The sequence below is a fragment of the Capricornis sumatraensis genome, chromosome 21 (assembly GCF_032405125.1).
Source record: "Capricornis sumatraensis isolate serow.1 chromosome 21, serow.2, whole genome shotgun sequence".
NCBI lineage: Eukaryota > Metazoa > Chordata > Mammalia > Artiodactyla > Bovidae > Capricornis > Capricornis sumatraensis.
In genome coordinates, this window is record NC_091089.1 from 6,310,003 (window position 1) to 6,325,000 (window position 14,998).

General features: G+C 38.5%; 1 protein-coding gene across 1 annotated transcript in view; it reads right to left on the reverse strand.

The window, feature by feature from the left end:
- ZNF407 (zinc finger protein 407) overlaps positions 1-14,998 on the reverse strand; it is a 384,229-nt gene that overhangs the window by 139,548 nt on the left and 229,683 nt on the right. The window contains exons 6-7 of the mRNA XM_068994010.1: positions 13,381-13,464; positions 5,026-5,146 (exon numbers count right to left, since the gene is read on the reverse strand). Of these exons, the coding sequence (XP_068850111.1) occupies positions 5,026-5,146; positions 13,381-13,464 (205 nt within the window). The remainder of the gene's footprint in view (positions 1-5,025; positions 5,147-13,380; positions 13,465-14,998) is intronic.

Consider the following 14,998-nt stretch of genomic DNA (forward strand, 5'->3'; position numbering starts at 1 on the left):
TTTATTCCTCAGCTCTATGATATGTCATATTTCTAACTGAAGTTATAATTTCAAATAATAATAAAAATAGTGAATAAAATAAAAAAGTAGAACAGTAAAAAGCTTTTCAAAGTGTGTAACACTGGAAGTATTAAGGCATACAGTTGAGGAAAAATCTGCCTTAGGAAACAATGAACAGGTTCCAAGATCAATAACAGAGACGTAGTAAGTAAATGTGGAGAAGGCAATGGCACCCCACTCCAGTACTCTTGCCTGGAAAATCCCATGGGTGGAGGAGCCTGGTAGGCTGCAGTCCATGGGGTCGCTAAGAGTCGGACACAACTGATCGACTTCACTTTGACTTTTCACTTTCATGTACTGGAGAAGGAAATGGCAACCCACTCCAGTGTCCTTGCCTCGAGAATCCCAGGAATGGTGGGGCCTGATGGCCTGCCATCTATGGGGTCGCACAGAGTCGGACATGACTGAAGCAACTTAGCAGCAGCAGCAGTAAGTAAATGATCAAACTGGTGGAGTCTGGCCTCAACTTGGTTTTCTTTAATTTACTAAATGATATTCAAAGTAGACTATTCTTGATATTTTTAATACTGCAGATAGTATTTTGTTATATTTTATGATTCATCAGTGGTTTATACATTTATGGTTAATATGCATTTACTGTATTTTCTCCATAAATCTTAAAAAATGGAAGCCAATGAAAAGGTGTGTTTCATGTAAAAAAAAAAAGCCCAATTATGGCCAACACAGTGCAAGTCATCTAATCTCATATGAAGCCAGCATCATCAGTGAAACAGAGTATAGCCCAATATTAATAAACTCCATGGGGAAATAAGGACTTACATTATTAGAAAGGGTACTTAGTATAACATATTAGAGTTTTTTCTATTTCTCTCATTAATATAGAAGTGACAGTTGATATATATCAAAAAACAAAAATATAGAAAAATTTTAGATTGTTTCCAAATTAATGTAGAAAAAAAATCTAAAGAATTTCCTGTATAAATAATATGGCAGAACAATGCTATGAATCTAAATTTACACTTCAAAATTTTAGTGAATACTAATTAATGGTTCAGAAGTTTTGAAGCAATGATGGAATATACTGATCTGTAATGAATTAGAATTTTGGATATTTCAGACAATAAAAGCTTAGGAAAAGGGTACATGTTTATATCTAAACAGAATGAGATGTCATTGCCTAAATTAATAATGCAAACTTGAAAAATAGCCCCAGGTTCAAAAGACCAATTATAAAATTCTTTTGTAGACAAATCTATATTCACATTTTTCATGAATAATTATAACTACTAGTATTTCTATACTAATGTTCAATTTGTAAAATGAAAAAATATATTTTCTAATGAAATTAAATAATACTTTCATTTCTAATGATGGCAACTTACCTGCAAATAAGCACTAATAATGACAATGATAGAAATACTCTACAGGAATAACTTTTATCTATTTATACTAAGCAGAAAAAAATCTAAACATAAAAAAGTATTTAAATATTTCAGGCAACAAAATATTATGAAAAGGCAGTGATAAGACAAATATGACCATATCTTCTCAGGAAATATGTGATCATCTTATACATATTTTTATTCTATAGAAATCACACATACTCCAATTTATTTACCTTGTGAAAGAAGATACTTTCTTTGTTGTTGTGAGGTAGACCTGGTAAGCAGTTTGTTCTTCCTATGCTGTGTAGTTAAAACAGTCTTCATGAAGTTAACCATATGCTCATTTAGAAACCTTATCTTCATCAGTTAGAAAACAAAAAGATTGCTGAAAAGCCTACATTTCATTCACAGTTCCTAACTTTAAGAGTATTCACATATTTGGAAGTTTTTTTTTTACTCCTGGTCAAGTTACCTGGGCTTTGTCTATTTAATGAAAGTAAATCTAACCATGTATACACAGAGGATAAAACTGTCATAAGAACAGAAACTGTTGAAACCATTTACTTTCAATAACATTCAATTTAAAAGGTTTAAATGAAGACAAAATCACCATTTTATCAAGGACTTACAACATTTCAAAGGAAATTTGAGAGTGATCACTAGGTATAAATGTCCTGAGTATTAATTCACAGGACAGTAACAACAATCTTAGAATACACCAGCTCCTCTTCTCGCCAAGCTCAAAGAGGTATGGAAAGGATGGGATCCAGTTAGCACAAATGCACTGCTCAGTGGAAGTGATGCTGTCTCAAGGAGGTAACTCAAGTAGGGGGACAAGTAGTACAGCCTCAGCCTTGGCAAAAGTATAATATGATTTCACACCAAGAAAGCCTAACATACTTAGAAATATGTTTCTGCATACAGAGACCCAACCAAAACACAGTACTAACCAGCAAACAAAATTCACACCCCCATCTGGGTACCAACAGCCTGAAATCATACTTCTACAAATTTCCTCCAAAAAAATCATATACTATGCACAAAGATATAGGTTGAAGTACTTTTGGAGCAAAAACCTGAAAACTGTATGACTGTCTAAAAATTTAATAAAAGTTATTATTGTTATCAATCTAAATCGAGGCCATGCAAATATTAAAATTATATTGAAGGAAAGATGAAGGAAAGTGCAGTTTTCAGACCAGGTCTTTTGAAAGTTTAAGGTAGTTCAGCCATTACCTAATGATTGACTTTTTTTAACTTGACAAACTGTAGGAAAAAAAAACTCCATCATGGCAAGTATTATAAATAAATTTGAACACGCTAACAACCTTCAGGGCACTGAAACTCTTGCATTACCTCACTGAACAGTATCTTGAAATGGTCAGGTCAAGTAAAGCCTACAGCCACCTGAAGTCCCAACCGGAGATAAGAATGAAAACAAGGGCTCTGGACAAGTGACCTCAGTCTGTTCCTACCATACGTCAGCTGCGCTTCTGTAAACTGGTACTCAAACCACATGTCTTTCAGAAACGAGTAAGAGGCTGAACGACCTTAGTGAGCCCTGAGCCTCACGGAGCCCAAGTTCCTGACTATGCAGCCCTGCTGAGTGCTCTCTCCAAAGTCATAAACAGGACACAGAGGTTAACGCAACAGCAACTGTACGCAATAACTTCTCCCACTGGAAAACTTTCTGCTTATCAAGAGTCTTCTATGATATTTGTCAGTGCTATAGTAAGTGACTACTGCAGAGTGCAGCTCTGAAATCTGTAACGGGTAGATACCACTTTTATCTATTTTATATATGGGGTCTGTATAAGATCGTGTCTAAAGTAACAGTTCTGCAACTTAAAAATTGTAGTTTGAAACCACAGTTATACAGGATAAATGAAATAAGGTGGTTATACAATTTAAGTGTGAAAATTAAAATTGATCATGAAAGAAACAACTAAAGAAAAAAAAAAAAGATTCAAAATTTAGGCATAAAGTGCAGACTGAAAGAATAAAATCCTAACAGCTAAAACTGATAATCACCAACTCAATGGACATGAGTTTGACAAACTCTGGGAGATAGTGAAGGACAGGAAAGCCGGGCATGCTGCAGTCCACACGGTTGCAAAGAGTGGGACATAACTTTTAGAGACTGAACAAGAGTTATAATTAAGGGAAACTTTATATAAATTTGTAATTGCTTCCATATTTTATAGGAAAGGCAACTACAACATAACCTCTTTAATAAAATAAAATAGCATTTAATACAGAGTGCTTTTTAAAGAATTCATATTATCAGAGTTTTAAATTTTCTATGCCTATCTCTAATTGGATCACCATTTTACCAAATTTCAAAGATATTACCAGTTTAGTGTTAGGCAAAGAACGGAACTGACAAAAAGTTGAAGGAATGAATAATTGATGAATGAAATATATCTGTAATATCTCTGTACTATTAGATGACCTTCGACAGAAAACTTAATGCAATAATGAGGCTAAAAATAGGGATTGTGGCAATATATTTACTGAATGCACAGGCTACATCTGCAGGAATAAAAAATCTATCTTTTTACAAAGTCTGTAGGTTAAGGTGGAGATTCCAATATGTCATAGGGCAGGCTGCACTGAAAAACTGCCCACAATACTTCCATTTCTCCATGCACAATGGGTCCATGAGACCTTCAGCCTCACGTTTGGCTGATGGAGGCCCTAGGAAGATGGCCCTTGGCTGAGTGCACACCCCGTGGTGTCTCACAGGCCACAGTGAGCTCGGAGCATGCTCACGGGCTCCCTGCATAGCGTGATCCAGTCGCAACCCCCATGCCCACTGCACTATCCCCCACGCCCTGGCTGCACGGAACTTGTCACAGAGTAAAAGGGTCACCCTCCACTCCTGCCTCTGCACGCCTGTGCCCTGCAGCCTCTGTGAAGTCACTCTGCAACCTGGCAGACGACAGCCACTGGGGCCTCCGCAAGTGGATGGAGCACTCGTCACCAGCACGCTGTCAGCATGGGAACGCCACACTGTGCTGAACCACCAGCATCCGTGTAGAACACTCATGTGTCTGAAAGTTCTACATCTTCTAAGCCATGGCTGAAAGACTCTCTACTCCAGCAGGACTGAGCTTGCTCCTTCTCTATGCACTCCCCTGGCCTTTTTAAGTGACACCAAACTCTACAAGTATTTACAAAACATTACAAGATGCCCATTATGCTACAATATCCTTAAAGGCAGAAAACATCTCTTACATTATCTTCACTGTGTAAATGAGTGCCTCACTCACAGTAGCTGAGATGCCATGGGTGTTGAATAATTGATTAACTGGATGGTTCCTTACTTTGAGCAAAGAAAGGAAATCACTTGAATGTCAGGTGCACCAATGGATTAGAAAACCAAAATGTAAGATTACAAAAAATGTAAAGAGAATTTTACATTTTGAAAAAGAGTCACCAAAATTAGGTGGTATAATAAACTCCCAACCTAATATGTGAATCATGTTTAAATTGTTGTAATTCACGCTCACCAAAAAAAAAAAAAAAAATCCCAACAATTCATTGATGGCGAATTTATAGGATTCTCACCCACCATGATGACGCACTTGATTACACCTGCTTCACAATGAGTCATTACCTGTAATCGCACCAGGGGCATCTGTAGGGTTTCTCTCCTGTGTGTACCCGCTTGTGCCGTGTCAGGTGAGACTGGGTTGTGGAAGCAAAGTTACACTCGTCACATTTGAAAGGTTTTTCTCCTGTAATAAATCAAGAAGGATTGTATATTCCAACTACAAAAATTGGAAATGAAGAGCTTAATCTGTTATTAACAATTGAAAAGACATTTTTTCCATGAAATTTTAAGATCACACATATGTAGGATTTTTGAACATTTATTTGTAGAGTGAGAACCATTAATTTTTATTTCTCTATTAGAACAGAAGCAAGATATCGATCATGTATTCAAACATAACTTACACAAACAGTAATCTAAATTGCCTAATCTAAACAGAAACATTAAGCAAAGTACTCATCCATATAAAAATATAAATATCTGGTTTCACACTGAAATTTGGAATCCTTTAACACACTATGTTAAATTAGACCTATTACAAAAGTTTCAGTGAGCTTAAAACCACAGAAAAATATGTAACAAAAATATACTTTGAATATATAGTATAAAACTTAACTAAAATCTTGAAATTAAATAAGAAAAAAACAAAACCAAGCTACAAATTGACACCAGTTTAAAAACTTTTAGAAGCTAAGAGAAATTATATTAAGTTGAGTAAAAGGTAAAGAGGTCTCAAAGAAACATTTGACATAGTATTTAACAGCACCATAAACTTCACCTTCCTTGTATAGACACACCACTGTGTGTGCTAAGTCATTTAGTTGTGTCCGACTCTTCTGGGACCTCATGGACTGCAGCCCTCCAGGTTCCTCTGTCCATGGGATTTCCCAGACAAGAATACTGGAGTGGGCTTCCATTTCCTCCTCCAGGGGATCAACCCAGGGATTGAACCCTTGTCTCCTGGGTCTCCTGCATTGGCAGGTGGATTCTCTACTACTGAGCGGCCACAGAAGCCTTTAGATACACCAGCTTCATCTGCAGACACAGTTCAGCCCTGGGGTGGTTCAAAGGCCTGCTCAGGACTCATGCCTCTCTGATTGATACGATTTTCTCCACACACACAAACTCAAAGAAGTCAGGTCTGATCAGTTTTTATAATTTCACTAGCTACACTGGCTGGTGAGTACCTGAGATGGGGTGATTTCATTTTCATTAGTGTAAATTTAAACTTAAAAACTGATACTGAATTTACTTGTTTAAAAAAATGTTTTAAGTCTGGAACAGCTTGGGAAAGAGAATCTACTTTTCAATATGCGAATTTTATCATAACTTAAACAGAGATAATGAATTTTAAGACAAAAAATTGGCCTCTGCCTTAGATGTCCTAGAAGTGAAAAATATACACAAAATTTCAAACTCCTGGGCAGGGGGGTAGTCGCATGGGAGGAGATAAAATAGGTAAGAACATTATATTGACTTCATGTTGAAGTGATAATGATTTGCATATATTTGGTTGGATTATTTATTTATAGAAAATAATTTCACCTATTATTTTTCCCTGTATGACTACTGGGCAACTTAAAAGATGTGTGAAGCTCACATTACATACAAACTAGAGGAAACTCACCATCTCTTCCCCAAAATCACAGTTGTGATGTTCACAAATGCTCTTGTCAATTGATGTTATTCCTAAGAAACTCTACACATAGGATGGATTAATTTTACAAATGTTCAATACTCCACTTACTTCTCAAGTTTCCATTAATAGTTTTATAAGCATACTAGCATATAGAAAATAAGCGATGAAAGAGCTTGGTTTACAATTGCTCTGTATCTATTCAGCCAGCCAACAGCTCTACGTCTGCTTGAAAATCAGAGTGTTTAGAAATACATCCTACATTCTCCTGTTTGTATGGTCCTGCTCATCAGTTCAGTTCAGTTCAGTTCAGTTCAGTTGCTCAGTCATGTCCGAATATTTGCGACCCCATGAACTGCAGCATGCCAGGCCTCCCTGTCCATCAGCAACTCTCGGAGTTCACTCAGACTCACGTCCATTGAGTCAGTGATGGCATCCAGCCATCTTATCCTCGGTCGTTCCCTTCTTCTCCTGCCCCCAATCCCTCACAGCATGAAAGTATTTTCCAATAAGTCAACTCTTCGCATGAGTGGTCAAAGCACTGGAGTTTCAGCTTTAGCATCATTCCTTCCCAAGAAATCTCAGGGCTGATCTCCTTCAGAATGGACTGGTTGGATCTCCTTGCAGTCCAAGGGACTCTCACGAGTCTTCTCCAACACCACAGATCAAAAGCATCAATTCTTCAGCGCTCAGCCTTCTTCACAGTCCAACTCTCACATCCATACATGACTACTGGAAAAACCATAGCCTTGACTAGATGGACCTTAGTCGGCAAAGTAATGTCTCTGCTTTTGAATATGCTATCTAGGTTGGTCATAACTTTTCTTCCAAGGAGTAAGCGTCTTTTAATTTCATGGCTGCAGTCACCATCTGCAGTGATTTTGGAGACCCCCAAAATAAAGTCTGACACTGTTTCCCCATCTATTTGCCATGAAGTGATGGGACCAGATGCCATGATCTTCGTTTTCTGAATGTTGACCTTTAAGCCAACTTTTTCACTCTCCACTTTCACTCTCATCAAGAGGCTTTTGAGTTCCTCTTCACTTTCTGCCATCAGGGTGGTGTCATCTGCATATCTGAGGTTATTGATATTTCTCCCGGCAATCTTGATTCCAGCTTGTGTTTCTTCCAGTCCAGCATTTCTCATGTATTCTGCATAGAAGTTAAATCAGCAGGGTGACAATATACAGCCTTGACGTACTCCTTCTCCTATTTGGAACCAGTCAGTTGTTCCATGTCCAGTTCTAACTGTTGCTTCCTGACCTGCATACAGATTTCTCAAGAAGCAGGTCAGGTGGTCTGGTATTCCCATCTCTTTAAGAATTTTCCACAGTTTATTGTGATCCACACAGTCAAAGGCTTTGGCATAATCAATAAAGCAGAAAGAGATGTTTTTCTGGAACTCTCTTGCTTTTTCCATGATCCAGCAGATGTTGGCAATCTGATCTCTGGTTCCTGTGCCTTTTCTAAAACCAGCTTGAACATCAGGAAGTTCACGGTTCATGTATTGCTGAAGCCTAGCTTGGAGAATTCTGAGCATTACTTTACTAGAGTGTGAGATGAGTGCAATTGTGCGGTAGTTTGAACATTCTTTGGCATTGCCTTTCTTTGGGATTGGAATGAAAACTGACCTTTTCCAGTCCTGTGGCCACTGTTGAGTTTTCCAAATTTCCTGGCATATTGAGTGCAGCACTTTCACAGCCTCATCCTTCAGGATTTGGAATAGCTCTACTGGAATTCCATCACCTCCACTAGCTTTGTTCGTAATGATGCTTTCTAAGGCCCACTTGACTTCACATTCCAAGATGTCTGGTTCTAGATGAGTGATCACACCATTGTGATTATCCGGGTTGTGAAGATCCTTTTTGTACAGTTCTTCTGTGTATTCTCGCCATCTCTTCTTAATATCTTCTGCTTCTGTTTTGTCCATACCATTTCTGTCCTGTATCGAGCCCATCTTTACATGAAATGTTCCCTTGATATCTCTAATTTTCTTGAAGAGATCTCTAGTCTTTCCCATTCTGTTGTTTTCCCCTAGTTCTTTGCACTGATCACGGAAGAAGGCTTTCTTATCTCTTCTTGCTATTCTTTGGAACTCTGCATTAAGATGCTTATATCTTTCCTTTTCTCCTTGGCTTTTCACTTCTGTTCTTTTCACAGCCATTTGTAAGGCTTCCTCAGACAGCCATTTTGCTTTTTTGCATTTATTTTCCATGGGGATGGTCTTGATCCCTGTCTCCTGTACAATGTCATGAGCCTCATTCCATAGTTCATCAGGCACTCTATCAGATCTAGGCCCTTAAATCTATTTCTCACTTCCACTGTATAATCATAAGGGATTTGATTTAGGTCATACCTGAATGGTCCAGTGGTTTTCCCTACTTTCTTCAATAAGTCTGAATTTGGTAATAAGGAGTTCATGATCTGAGCCACAGTCAGCTCCTGGTCTTGTTTTTGTTGACTGTATAGAGCTTCTCCATCTTTTGCTGCAGAGAATATAATCAATCTGATTTCGGTGTTGACCATCTGGTGATGTCCATGTGTAGAGTCTTCTCTTGTGTTGTTGGAAGATAAGAATATTTAATGATGCATACACATTTCATCTGACGGTGTTTTGTCTGTCACTGCAGCCCAGGGCAGTAGTTAGAAGAAACAAAAAGACTTCAATCCCAATTCAGGCTTCTTCATATTTCACTCCCTACCTGGTAACCCCTGAGCAAGACCAGGAGGATAAGACACCAAACACAGAGACAATAGTGAGGATACAAGTAGTTAAGACACAGGTCAGATACTTGGCAGGGTGGCCAATAACCAGTGCTTTCATCGTTATTGGGTTTCTCTGGTGGCTCAGACAGTAAAGAATCTGCCTGCAAGGCAGGAGACCCAGGTTTGATCCCTCAGTTGGGAAGATCCTGTGGAGAAGGAAATGGCAACCCACAGCAGCAATCTTGCCTGGAGAACTCCAAGGACAGAAGAGCCTGGTGGGCCACAGTCCATGGGGTCACAAAGAGTCAGACACAATTGAGCAACTAACATTACACTTCTAGGTCTGTCATAGCTTTCTTTCTAACGAGCAAACATCTTTTAACTTCAAGGCTGCAGTCACTGTCTGCAGTGATTTTGGAGCACAAGAAAATAAAATCTGTCACTGTTTCCCCATCTATTTGCCATGAAGTGATGGGACGAGATGCCATGATCCTAGTTTTTTGAAAGCTGAGTTTTAAGCCAACTTTTTCACTTTCCTCTTTCATCCTTATCAAGAGGCTCTTCAGTTTCTCTTTGCTTTTTACCATTAGGGTAATGTCATCTGCATATCTGAGGTTATGGATATTTTTCCTGGCAATCTTGATTCCAGCTTGTGATTTTTCCAGCCCAGCATTTTGCATGATGTACTTTGCATATAAGTTAAATAAGCAGAGTGACAATGTACAGCCTTGTCATAGTCCCTTCACAACTTTGAAACACTCCCTTGTTCCATTTCCAGTTCTAACAGTTGCTTCTTAACCTGCATACAGATTTCTCAGGCAATAGGTAAGGTGGTTTGGTATTCCCATCTCTTTAAGAATTTTCCACAATTTGTTGAGATCCACACAGTCAAACTTTTGCATAGTTAATGAAGCAGAAGTAGATGATTTTCTTAACTGTAATAATTTGAAGTTTGTATGAAACTGATATTGTACTGTAATAAACTATAAACTGTCTCTTTACGTTTAACTTGACAACACAACAGATTAAACTATGTATTAGAAACCTTAAATAATCTATAAGCTGACAGAGAAAAAATATAATGATTTCAAAATAAACTACATAAAATACCAAGCTTCAGCCACTAAAGAAAGGAAGACTTCAGTATGTCTGGGCTCTTGACAGGAGAAGAACTCTGTGTCCATTTACACAGACTACAGTTTATTCAATCTATACATAACAGTTAATCTGTAACTCACTGATTCTATTACATGTTCAATACTATTATTGGAATATGCCCATCAGTATCTTTTTTTTAATCCAGAAATAATCATTTCTTCTGGAAATTTCAGGTAATTTCTTCAAGAAAATATACTTCAGAAATATAGAAGTTTGTTAGTCTCAATACACAGCTAAATAAGTAAGTAAATCAAACTCAATTTCCAGATTGTAAAATTTGAAAGAAAAGCATACAAATTTTAAATAAGAATTTCCATTTGGTAATATCTGTGAACTGCATGAAATGAGACAGGTGCACTGATTAACGAAAAGTTTCTGATGGACTCGTCAAACTGGTTTGGTGCACCGGGAACTGTCCCTCTGAATTGTCTGTCATTCTGAAGCCAGAAGGATCAATAAACCTGTGAGATATTAACTACTTGAGTGATGCTATCTGTGAGTCCACAGGGCTCCCTGAACATGTCCTGCTGGTGTAACTTCCTTTCTGCCTGGTTCCCTAACCTAAGAGTTCATGGTAGTTTCGATAGTGTCACTTTTCCTCCTTTCTTGGACAAGCAGTAATCCTGGGCACAATAACCACCAAGGAACAGTCTGCATCTGAGGCTCTGGGGGCAGAGAGTAAAAGGACAGCGGCACCAGAGCGGCTGCGGGTGGACAGCGGTGCCCGTTTGTGCCACCCATCTGTCAGACAGGCCAGCCCTTCCCCTGGAAGTTCGCTCTGCATTCCTTTGGGCAGGCTGGTGGTTATTAAGCCGGCCAAGACTCTTCAACTACATGTGAGGATCTTCTCCTGTGCCCTTGAATCAAGGGGCTCTGACAGGTGATAAAAGTAAATCTCAGAATGGAAGATGTTTTGTGTCGGCCCCCTGGACAGCCTGTATTGCAGTGGGAGTTATTTACATCATTGGGAACGCGTTTGATGCCTACCCCTTTACAAGCTGATTGTAATTTGGGTGGATACTCTGTGGCAAAAAGGTAAACCATGTCAAGGAGGACCACATCAGAAAACCACAGATTTCCAATGAACCCAGCAAATCTGGCCTTGGAAAAAAGAAAAAAATGTTGTGTGTTGCTTACATATTATAAATCCAGCATAAAAGCTGAGGGCCTAGACTGAGTTGTAGTAAGCTGTCTGGCTGAAGCAAAGAGTCTTAAGAACTGACTTTGGTATTAAAGAATCATGTTTGATTTGTGCCACAGAGGCAGATAAATGCCAAAAAGACAGATGCCTCTGTCTGCGAGACATTGTCCTATATGGTATAAAGTTAATAGCAAAGTAATAAGGAGCCTCTGGACCTGACATAAAATATAAAGTTGTGCCTGCTCGATGCAGGTTCATGATCGATCACCTGTAAATGCCTGTGATCACAGCCTCACCAGCCCCCCTGCAGGGGAAGAGGCGGTGCGGCCATGCTGGTAACGGGCGCACAGGGCGTCCACGACCCCCAGGGCCATGCCAGGGCGAGACCATTAGCACGGCAACAGCTCAGGCATCAAAAAATTCAAAACATTAAGAATCAGAAAACCCCACATGAACATATTCTACCATAAACATTCTCGACTTCTCCCAAATAGTAGCCAAGGGTGATTGCCATCTATTGGGCTCTTCCGCCATCTCTTACACTGAATCTCTAAATCACTGGGTTCAAAAAAATGTGATCATACCCCACGACTGTAAACTTAAAACAGAATTTTCTGTTTACAAAGGTTGAGTTTTCAACATTATGTTAACATTGGACATTTTTCAACTCAATAATTTCCCTTATCCCATATAGAAATTTGAAACATATAAACTTACTATCTAAAAGGAATGGCTAGCATTAATTTTCATTGATCTTATAGATAACATAATGGGCATTAAAGTGCCTGTAGCTAACTGTTACATATAACATATCAAGAATCAAAATGCACCATAAACTACGTATTTCATGTATCCTAATTTTATGCCATTTTGAGTATAACTACCAAACTCCACCATTCTCACAGTACCCAGTAAAAATCTAATGCTAAGTTAGAAATTCTATTACTATATGATTTATCATCTAAACTAGAACACTTGTGAGAGTAAAAAGTGGTTTGACTAATAGTTATGAGGGACATCACCAAAACCCAGCACTGTCCCAGGCACATATAATTCAGAAGTTACTTGTAAGATGTATTACAGCATACTGGTAGGTAATCAACTTTAATAATGTTTAAAACTCTTCATCCTTGTGTGTTCTTAACCAAAAGTATTTAGTTTATTTTGTTGAATCACTGCAAATGATCATGGAGGGAAAAAAAATGATTCTCTTCAATGTCCTTTATCTATTTAAGTTGCCTCTTCACTGCCTTCCATTCTTAATCACAAAAAAATCTAAAAAAAGACAGTCCTACAACCACGTGCTTGTTCCACCTGGCAGAGGGATTGCTGGCTACAAGGTCAGGTAGTTAGGGAGGCTGAGACACAGGTGGGAAGGCAGGGCTCTAGGTGAGCAGGTGAAAAGCACCTAAGAGGTAGGGTGAGCAGGAACACAGGAGAGACTGACTGAGAGGAGGCAAGCGGGAGAGGAAGACGGATGCCCCGGCCTCACAGAGCACCCAAGGCAGGGTCCTGACCACAGAGAAGCCTCTGGGGTATCCTCAGACACTCTTTTCCCTCCTGTTTAACCTGAATTGACAGAGGACACCTGATCCCCTAAACACGCAGTAGGCCTACTTCATAGATATATAAAGGCAGATGAATTAAAATCCTATTCAAGCAGAATTTTCAGTAGACCCTCAAGTATACAGATTTACAAAAATCGGGAACACAGGTCACGGAGGGCCCAGAACGAACGCTGGGCCCGCGGGCCACGGGGCGGGACGGCCACACTGACCTGTGTGCTGCCGGCGATGCTTGGTGAGGGCGTGCCGGGTCCCGCCCGCAAAGCCACAGAGGTCACACAGGAATGACTTCTCGCCTGTTGCAACAATAAACAGATGAGGGACTGCAGAGGTCACAGATCATTAAAACATATCTATCAAGGCTTTCAGGGTTACTAATTCCTCCAATCAAATGTTTCCATGTAAATATGTCAAATGGGAATGAAATTACCACTGCGGTTTATTGACTGTGATAAAATCTGAAAAGCACCACTGAACATAATTACATACTTGTCAGACCCATAAAAATTAGCTTTATTATCAATGGAATGGTTTTGTACAACTTCATTTCTGGTAGATGTCTTCCAGATGGGGCTGCTTTATGCACTTGAACAGTTTTTATGCATATCCTGATTTTTTACAATTCCCATACATCTGGCCTTTCTGGGCTGACTAAAGATTGCTTGGAATGGTTAATATACAGTATACATGATTCCGCTTAAATAAAACATATTGAATTTTCTAACAACTGAAGGAGACTGAATTGGTTCTACCTGATCCTGAGTCTTTAATAACTTCCTACTTAACAATATGAATTAAATGATTTCTCCAAATATACTGAAGATCCCAAGGAACAGTAAAATCTCCATTACTCAATACCAATGGCAGTTCAGTGCCGTTTATGTTTCTCGAACTTTCGTGGCATAAAAAAAAGGAAGTCTGGGATTGCTATATGAAATTGTATAAAAACTGCTATCATTATCTTTAATGATAACTCTTGACTGGAAAACTATTCAACAATTAGAGACACATTTAGTGGACTTCATATTAGTTAAAAATGTATACAAGCTGATTTTTAAACCATTTTACACAAGCTAACATTCTGCCCTGCAGTTTATAAATGCAACCTCTCTCTCTTCTATAGCATATTCGAGCAATAAGCGCTGGCACCTAGGCAGTCCAGCCCAGAAGGCTCACAAAGAGAAAAGGAGAAGAAAAATGCTAACCTTGGAAAGAGAGGGTCAGTGAAATTAGAAAATACATTTTGAAAATAAAACAAATTATTTCATCTACTTTACTCATTCAGATATTTAATGCAACAAGTCTTTCAGGGTTCGTGCCCATGTCAGTCTGCTTTGTTCTAAAGCATTTAGGTGTATCACAACAGAAATCTAGCTGGAGGTGTTTTGGAAATGGTAATTGCCTTTTGAAGGTCAGAAAAAATAGTAAATACAGGAAGGCAGAGTAACTTCTGTAATCAAAAAGAGATTTCCCTTTACCTAAGAGCAACGCTAGCTTCTCTAATTTAAATAAACATGTATTAATAGAGTTTTAACCAAATAATGTTTAATCTTATTTCCCAAGGCTAAGTTAACATACTCATTGTTACCGTTTATAAATTAAAGCTGAATTTAAGCCCTTTCCCTATCTTTACTTCCCTATTTTGAGGTTAAGTTTATTTCTTGGCATCATTATATCAATATAGAAAAAAAGAATAGAGGAGATGGGCTGTGAAGAATAAAGTTTAATTACAATCATTCAACTAATTATTTAATCAATTTGAAATATAAATCTTTCTAACTAGCTGTATTATCAATTAAATAACACTGAAAGTAGACTTTTTTTAATCCC